Source organism: Bison bison, unplaced genomic scaffold (genome assembly GCF_000754665.1).
Source record: "Bison bison bison isolate TAMUID 2011002044 unplaced genomic scaffold, Bison_UMD1.0 scf7180017864233, whole genome shotgun sequence".
NCBI lineage: Eukaryota > Metazoa > Chordata > Mammalia > Artiodactyla > Bovidae > Bison > Bison bison.
Window position 1 is genome coordinate 4540344 of NW_011494805.1, and position 8375 is coordinate 4548718.

Consider the following 8375-nt stretch of genomic DNA (forward strand, 5'->3'; position numbering starts at 1 on the left):
TTTATAATATTGCTTTCTATTTTTCTTCATTTTGTAAGAGAGGACATCAAACATCTGAGCATTACCTTTGTAATAAATCCAATGATTTTATAGAAAATGATTGATTTTGCTACTCTTTTCATCTTTCCATTTGGCATGAAATAAAGCCTAAGGATCTGGATATTTGTGAACTACTATAATATAAACAGCTAGGGTTTTGTCTCATGGTCATACTTATTTGAGGAATGTTGAAAGACAGATGGAGCATAAGATAAAGATATGGGAATATGGACAGAATAATGAGTGTGGATTATAAAGCTGAACTGTTAGGAATTGGAGGTAAAAACAAGTAAGGAGGAAGGAAAAGAGGAGGGAGATAGGAAAGAAGCCGTAAGAGTGACCAGGTAGCACGGCCAGGAGACGGTTGGCCAGCGGAGTCCTGACTTACCGAGAATCACTGGAGTTAGTGTGAGCTATAGGTCGGTCATCAGTTGCACCCAACTTAAATGCTTGCCGGTAGTTAGACGACTGAAGCAGAACTCCCACCAGAATAACTGTACCAGCTTGTAACATCTCTCAAGCTCCCTTCAGACTCCCTTTCTGCCTTTAATCCCCTAGTGGGATTTCTGAGTTTACTATTTAATTGTCCTACTCAGCCCGGGTCACCAGGATTAGAGGCTGTCAGCCTCTAAGACTCACATAGTAGAGCAGCTGCGTTCATTTGTAGACGCAGCAGTGAGTTACTGCCCTCTTGGTTTTCATATGATTGTGGATCTTCTGCTGTGGTTCTTTCACTCTGAAGTATAATGCAATTTTGGCCCCAGAGTTTATCAATCGAAGGTAACATTTGATTTATAATAAACAATCACTGCTGGGATTCTGTTTATATTATTTAGAAATTTGGATTGAATTGAATCCCAGTTGTAATAAGGGATTTGTAAAAGCCAGATGTATTCACATTGCTTATAAAAAGTGGATGGTTGAATAATTACTCAGTAAACATGATTAGTGGTGACAAAAATATAGATTATTCCTGCTCATGAGAACTGCTTTTCCATAAAATGTTATATAGCTTCCATTACTCACATTTTCTTTTAACTTTTTTGCTTTTATAGAAATACAGATTATCTATATTTATTTATTATAATCTCAATTCAAAAAAGATTTCTGTCATGAATGAAAGACTATTTCTTTGAAGTATGTTTTTGTGGTAGAGTTTTAAATAAGGTGTATTTATGCAATATATTGCTGTACTTATTTTATTTCAAATATATTAATTCATGAGGTTCAAAATTAAATGTGCTTTCCCTGTAGATTAATACTCTCCTTTTCAACTTTGTCGAATAGAAGTAAATTGCTTGGTTCAATACAAACTAAGCCCGCATGAGTAGCTGTTTTTCTTGTTTTTCAGAAATAGGAGACACTAAAAGTTGAAAAAGCATTCATCATCAGGAGAATTTATTTTAAAAGCATCCAAGCTCCTATACAGCCAGTAGATAAATTATCCACTATTCAACAGAAGGAAAGCACAATTAGTTTCACATTATACTAAACAAATCAGCTCTTTAAGTGACAGTCGTTTTTGAGAAAAAGGCCGCAAGAATATCATAGTTGCTCCCTTTCTCCCATGTCTTTAGAAGCAAACAACTAGACTTTTCTCAGACTACAGTTCTATGGGAAGCAGGGTGAATATATTTTGCTGTTGGTTTAGATAAGGAGAATTATATTCATGCCTTGTATCCATATGGTTAATAACACCCACTTCATGTAATCTGCCATCACTTAACCTGAAGAAGCACGATTAGTAAACTTTGCATACACAGCTACTGCATCATTTTAAGCAACTTCCATCTGTAATAATGAAGTGGTCAATGGAGGTCTTGGAGGAAAGAGTGCAGTGCAAGCATATAGCCTCATGCACACAGAAATCATCCGTCAAAACCCCCAAACCACAATGCCTTAAGCTTGCAAGTCAGCCATAGCTCAGTTGTAAAAGAATCTGCCTGCAATGCAGGAAACCCCAGTTCGATTCCTGGGTCAGGAAGATCCACTGGAGAAGGGATAGGCTACCCACTCCAGTATTCTTGGGCTTCCCTTGTGGCTCAGCTGCTAAAGAATCCGCCTGCAATGCAGGAGACCTAGGTTCCATCCCTGGGTCAGGGAAGATCCCCTGGAGAAAGGAAAGGCTACCCCCTCCTATTCTGGCCTGGAGAATTCCATGGACTGTATAATCCATGTGGTCTCAAAGAGTCGGAGAGGACTGAGCAGCTTTCACTTTTCACTTTTATCCTTCTATAGGCTAAGTTTAAATTTATTTATTAAGGTATTCATTCCACATTTATAAGGGATAATTTTTGATACATGTACATAAGAAATGTACAAAATGTCTTTACACCACACAAAAAGTAGCACATTGAGTTTGATCCTTAAGTTCAAGATTTCATTGTCTCTTTTCATGTAAATGCACACAGCCTGGAACTACATAAAGAACATGTAGAATGATGTCTTAATTTTTTAAAATACATATATATTTTATCAGTAAGGATATAATGTATATTGTGTGAGGAAGAAGATAAGAAGAAAAAGAAAGTGGGACTAAGGGAAAGAAGCAGAGAGAGAGAGAATGTCAAAACATTAAAATGCACTTAAGCCTAACCCATGCAGTTTCTTTCCTGGTGATATAAGTTTTTTCTATGCTTTGACTGGAGAAAAGATTATTAAGGGTATATATTTTGTTATTTTTAGTTGTTTAATTTATGAAAGCTTTAAAATGAAAATGGTTAGGCATTAATTATTAGGATTATAAGTAGAGCAAATTTTACAAAGTACTTCTAAGAATTCTTTGAAAAATGATTGTCCCTGATTAATTAAATGTTGTAAATGACACTTGTAAATTTAACATATTGTTTATCATGTTTTTAAGTACTTTAATTGTCTGGTTTAACAAATAAAATCTTTCTGAGAATTAAATAATTCTTAAAATCTAATAAGTTAAATATATGATGTCCTAAATTTTTCTTAGACTGTCCAGTATCACACTTGAATATAAGATATGGATTTAAGACAGATCACAAAACTGAAATATTAAGTCTCAATTTTTAACTGCAAATTCTAAGACAAAATCATATGGCTGTCACATTAATAGACTAAATTACTTTAAATAACACATGTTTACAGTACCAAATGTTCACAGACTTCATAACACAAAAATATTATGGAGACCACATAATATAATGGAGACCACAAAATAATATGGAGGCCACATTTTCTTAGCACAAAAATATAACACAAAAAAATTATAACATACTATGATTTCTGTTCCTGTAAACATATTCAACTGTAAGTCTTCTTAGAACTAAAAGGAATGTCCTCACTAAGGAAGATGACATCCAGTTAACTAAAGTCTTTGAGACGTACATCTGCTCTTGAGTGTGAAAGGCACATGCCCACGAAAGAAGAGAAAATACCTTCCAGGCTCCTGAGTTCCTTTCAGCCTGGGAGCTTGACTGGACACGTGACATAAAGCTGCCGATGTCCAGGGCCATTCTCACCACCTCAACTGCTTTTTCAATCTTTTTCATAATCTCTGTATCACAGGCCTCAAAACTTTAGTAGAAGGTCAAGTTCCCGGGTTCTCCGGCCACTCGTAGGTGTCAGTAACTACCGGAAAAGCAGCCTGTGTGCATGCCCAGCCAGCCCTCACTCAGCCTCACGAAATAGGGCTTTGGTCTGCAACATTTTCTTACTGAGAAGTAAAGAGGCCACAAAGCTCTTGTGAGCCTCACAGCTTTGTACGGAAATATTGGACTGGCCAAAAAATTCCTTTGGTTTTTTAAGTAAAAATAAGAGACACATTTTTCATTTTCATCTAGAACTTTGTTTTGTTCCATTACCTTCTGCCATTTTTCAGCCGACTTCATAATTCCAAAATCTTCCTCAAACTTATCTTTTTGAGCAAATAATCATCTTCCAGATAATTGAAATTGTTTTTCCTTTAAGAGAATTTTGCAAAGACCAAAATAAATGGACATCCAAAGATGCCATGTCTGCTTGATACAGCAAATGAATCAGAACTTCCAAGCCAAGCTGTAAGGGTTTTTCCCTGGTCATCAAAGAAACATGTGGTCTTGCGATATCCTGATGGAGGAGTATGCATTTTCTGTTGACTAATTCCAGATGCTTTTCATGGAGTGATGTTCTCAGTTGGTCTAATTGGGAGTGTACTTGTTGGAATTAATTGGCTTTCTGGAAGGAGCTCAAAATAGAGGACTCCTTTCCAATTCCACCATATTCACAACATTACCTTCTTTGGATGAAAACCTGCCTTTGGTGTGGCTGGTGGTGGTTCACTTGGCTTGTCCCATGATCTCTTCCATTCCACATTATTGTACAGTATCCACTTTTCATCACTTGCCACAATTAGTTTCAAAAATGGAACATTTTCATTACGTTTCAATAGAGAATCATATATGGAAATTCTGTCAAAAAGGGTTTTTTTGCTTAACTTATGTGAAACCCAAACATCAAAGTGATTAACATACAAAGCTGATGCAAATGCTTTTCAGCGATACTTTGAGTATGCTGGCTATCTCCACTGTGGTGTAACTTTGATAGTTCTCAATGAATGTCTCGATTTGATCGCTGTCAGCTTCAACTGGTCTCCTTGACCTTAGAGCATCGTCCAGCAAGAAATCTCTAGCACAAGATGTCACAAACCACTTTTGACATGGTTTGATCAGTCACAGAACCGTCTCTATACACTGCACAAGTTTTTTCTTGCATTTCAGTTGCATTTTTAACATTCTTGCAATAATAAAGGATAATATGCCAGAAATGCTGCTTTATTTTTTCATCTTCAATATTAAAATGGCTACACAAAAAATTCACCAGTTTTGATACAGTTTTTTTTTTAATGCACAATAATATCCCAGCTGTCACAATACAGTCTAACAAAATTGTTTTCAATGAAGTTAAAGGCAATGAAAGGCAACTAGAGCCAGCTTACAGCGGGGGATGAATGAATGAACTTTTTGGCCAACCCAATACTTTTCTGGCTTTAAGTTAAATAAGTGTTCCTTTGTTCTGCTTAAAGGTGTAAAGCAGTGGTCCTCGGACACGCATCTATCTTCTAGCACTTCAGACTCCATGAGGGCGGGCTCCGGGTCATTTTCAGGCAGCAGCGGGGATACACGTAGATAATTTGCCCTCCATCCACTCTCTGGGAGACGTGCTAACCGTAGGGACCACACGGTTAGAGCTGTAAAGGGTCATCCCATCCAAAGCTTGATCACATCAGGTTTTGCTTGACAACCTTGATACCACAATACCAAGACAAAAAAGTTTGGAGTTCTCCCCTGGGATTGATAACCAGGAGCGCTGCTAAGTATATTGATAACAGATGTATGATGTTCCTCTCAACAGCAACTCCCATCCTAATTGATTTGCTTGTGTTTGACTCTAAGACATAGGTTTCCCATCTAACACCAAAAAAATCTTTGAAGTTGATGGATAGTGGGTTTAGTTATATATTTTACCTGAACAGAAAGACCTCAAACTTGATAGGATTGTAGAATAAATAATTGCCCTCTCCACTAGTCTAAATAGTCTTGCATTATTTTATCTCCATATTCATATTCGATTTCTCAATTCAGTTCTTCAGCCAATTGAATTTTTCACTCTTAAATGGTTTCCTAGCTCATGGTTGCACCCCGACTCTTTCACTGTCCTTCCTGCCTCTAGATTCCTTCTTTTGTAACCAACATTGCGTAACTCAGATCAGATCCCTGCATTGATTTTTTCTCCCATCCTAAGAATATGAGGCTTAGGAATGCACTCTTAAAAGCCTTTTCCAGGTGAAAAATACTCCATGTTCACTCTTTAGGGGCAATAAGGGGTCCTGAGCAGCTCAGACCTCTTAGCCTAGATCTACTTGTGGTTCTCTTCTGACCGTGACAAATAATTGAAAAATAATTGTTGGTCTCAATCAGTAAATCAACTGGATTAAAAAAAAAATCATTTCATGCTATAAACATAAATAATTTTAGTGTTGTGTACAACAAAGGATCTGAGAACTTAAAGCTTCTCAGAAGTATTTATCCTAGAGATCTAAGACTCCTTTTGTCTTTTGCCTCATTAAGCCTTAAAATCTAACTTATATATCTTTGCATGCTATCAGCAATGAAATAAAAATTTCTGTATTTTAAATAATTTTTCTTTCTCAGTTTCTACAGATAAAGTGATTTCAAGTAATGAATGACGCCATCAAAGCAGAAAAGAGAAACTGTGAAAACCCCCAGAAATGTGAAAGGAGGTTTCCTACAGGATAACAGCATCTTCGGTTCAGTTTATAAAAACCTAAATTAATAAAATGGACAGTATTGTTCAATTTTAGAAATTCCATTTCTTCTATGTTCTAAGCTGTATAATTGTCAGGTTTTTATGGTTTAGATTGTAAATGTGTTCTTCCCTTTGCTAATTATGTTTTTTTTTTAAGTCTTAAAAGTCTTAAAATGTGAAGGACATTTATGAATGGTAAGGGAGACACTGTATACAAATGTATATTTGTAAAAGCTATTTTTATGATTAGCATGTTTTACTGTTGATCATATATAAAAGTCAGGTGATATTGCAATTATAAACTTAAAACTTATTTCCAACAATGTCATGTAAGAAAAGATACATTGTATGCTAGTTTTTATAATTTATTTTTAACTTATAGTTTAAAGTACTTCAGATCATAATGATAAAATACTTGAAAGATTGTATTTCTGCCCTCAATAAGCACCATTTTTTATTAATAAAGAATGCAGATATTTCAGATGTGATTCAATAGTTAAAGGATTGTTGGTTTGACCTGTAATTAAATTGAGCATCCTCTGCTTAACTGAACTGAAATGATCCAATTAATACCCAATATTTCAGTCTGGGTAGGAGATCCCATGGATGGATTTTAATGCCAATACAGATAAGAACTAGATTGGCAAGGAAGATTGTTCTGCCTTTGGATCCAAAAGTTCAAATTAGTGCATACATCACTTCATTCCATCTCCTATTACTAAGGATTCTCCATTCCCTGGCGTTGCAAGTGTTTTCCAAATGCCCTTAGCTGGTGTCTTGTCCTGTGGAAATGGAAGAAACCATCTTCACAGACTAGGAGAATTAAGTGTATAATTTCTTAATAAATACTGCTTCTTTTAAAACAAAGTTGGTGTGTATCTTTCTTTTGGGGTGCATTTAGTTTTAATACTCAGTTTGAATTTTTAAGTCATTTGTAATGTCACAAAATCAGCGCAATAATGAAAGCAGCATAACCTTATTAATATGCAGATTACATGTTCTATATGCCTACATGTTATATGGGATGACATATTCTGGAGCAGATTTATTTGGTATGTAATAGAAAGTCAGAGGGCCCTCAACCATGACTGAAGGAACAGTATGGTTTATATTTCTAGAAAGCATATTTTTAATCCAAATACAGAATTTTGAGACAGTATTTCAGGATAGAAGGCAAAACTGCTTGAATATAGGTATTTATGTTCTGCCCAACTAAAATTCTGCTACTAAATGATTGTCAGCTCATCATCAAAGAGCAGATAGAAAACATGCAACCTATAACCTCACTTATAGGCTTAAGGCCACTTTTTTCAAAGAAATTGAGCATCTAAAATCATCTTTGTGGGTTTTCTTTTATTTTTCTACTTTAATTTCACTAAGGTATGTAATCCTCTTTCTCTGTCTTTTAATTGTAAACTAATACAATCCTACACAATTTCATCCAACACAGAATATTAAAAAAAAAACAAATTTTGAAGAACAAAAGGAACTCTGTTATTAAAGAAAATAAATATATTGCATTTTCCTATTTAAAGTGTTTAACAATTTGCCCACTACAACCTAGAGGCTGGATCAGGAATACGTTTCCTTTTTAAGGAAATGTGAAAGCCACAATGTAGTATACTGGTTTTAACCGTAATGGAGTATTGGAGATTTTATCATTGTTGTGTTTTAATTCTGAAGCTGCAAAGAGCCTGTGTATGCTTCTGTAATGGGCTTTCCTGGTGGCTCAGACAGTAAAGAATCTGCCTGCAATACAGAAGACCTGGGTTCAATCCCTGGGTTGAGAAGGTCCCCTGGAGGAGGGCTTAGCTACTCACTCCAGTATTCTTGCCTGGAGAATTCCATGGAGAGAGGAGCCTGGTGGGCTACAGTCCATGGGGTCACAAAGAGTTGGACATGACTGAGGGACTAAGAACAGCACACTTCTGTAAGAGAATAAAATCAACAAAGTGATTTCATAGTTTGCTGCCAAGCAGATGTGTTTGCCTGGCATAATCTGATGCTCCAGAAAGGGACTGTTGCAGGTACTGTCTGCTAGGAAAATACTCATGTGTATA

The 8375-nt window shown here is 35.9% G+C and overlaps 1 protein-coding gene across 1 annotated transcript in view; it reads left to right on the forward strand.

The window, feature by feature from the left end:
• The window catches only part of RALYL (RALY RNA binding protein-like), an 825421-nt gene extending 818239 nt beyond the window's left edge, over window positions 1-7182 (forward strand). The window contains exon 9 of the mRNA XM_010846211.1: window positions 6201-7182. Coding sequence (XP_010844513.1) covers window positions 6201-6218 — 18 coding nt within the window. The 3' untranslated portion in view covers window positions 6219-7182. The remainder of the gene's footprint in view (window positions 1-6200) is intronic.
• The last annotated feature ends 1193 nt before the right edge of the window (window positions 7183-8375 follow it).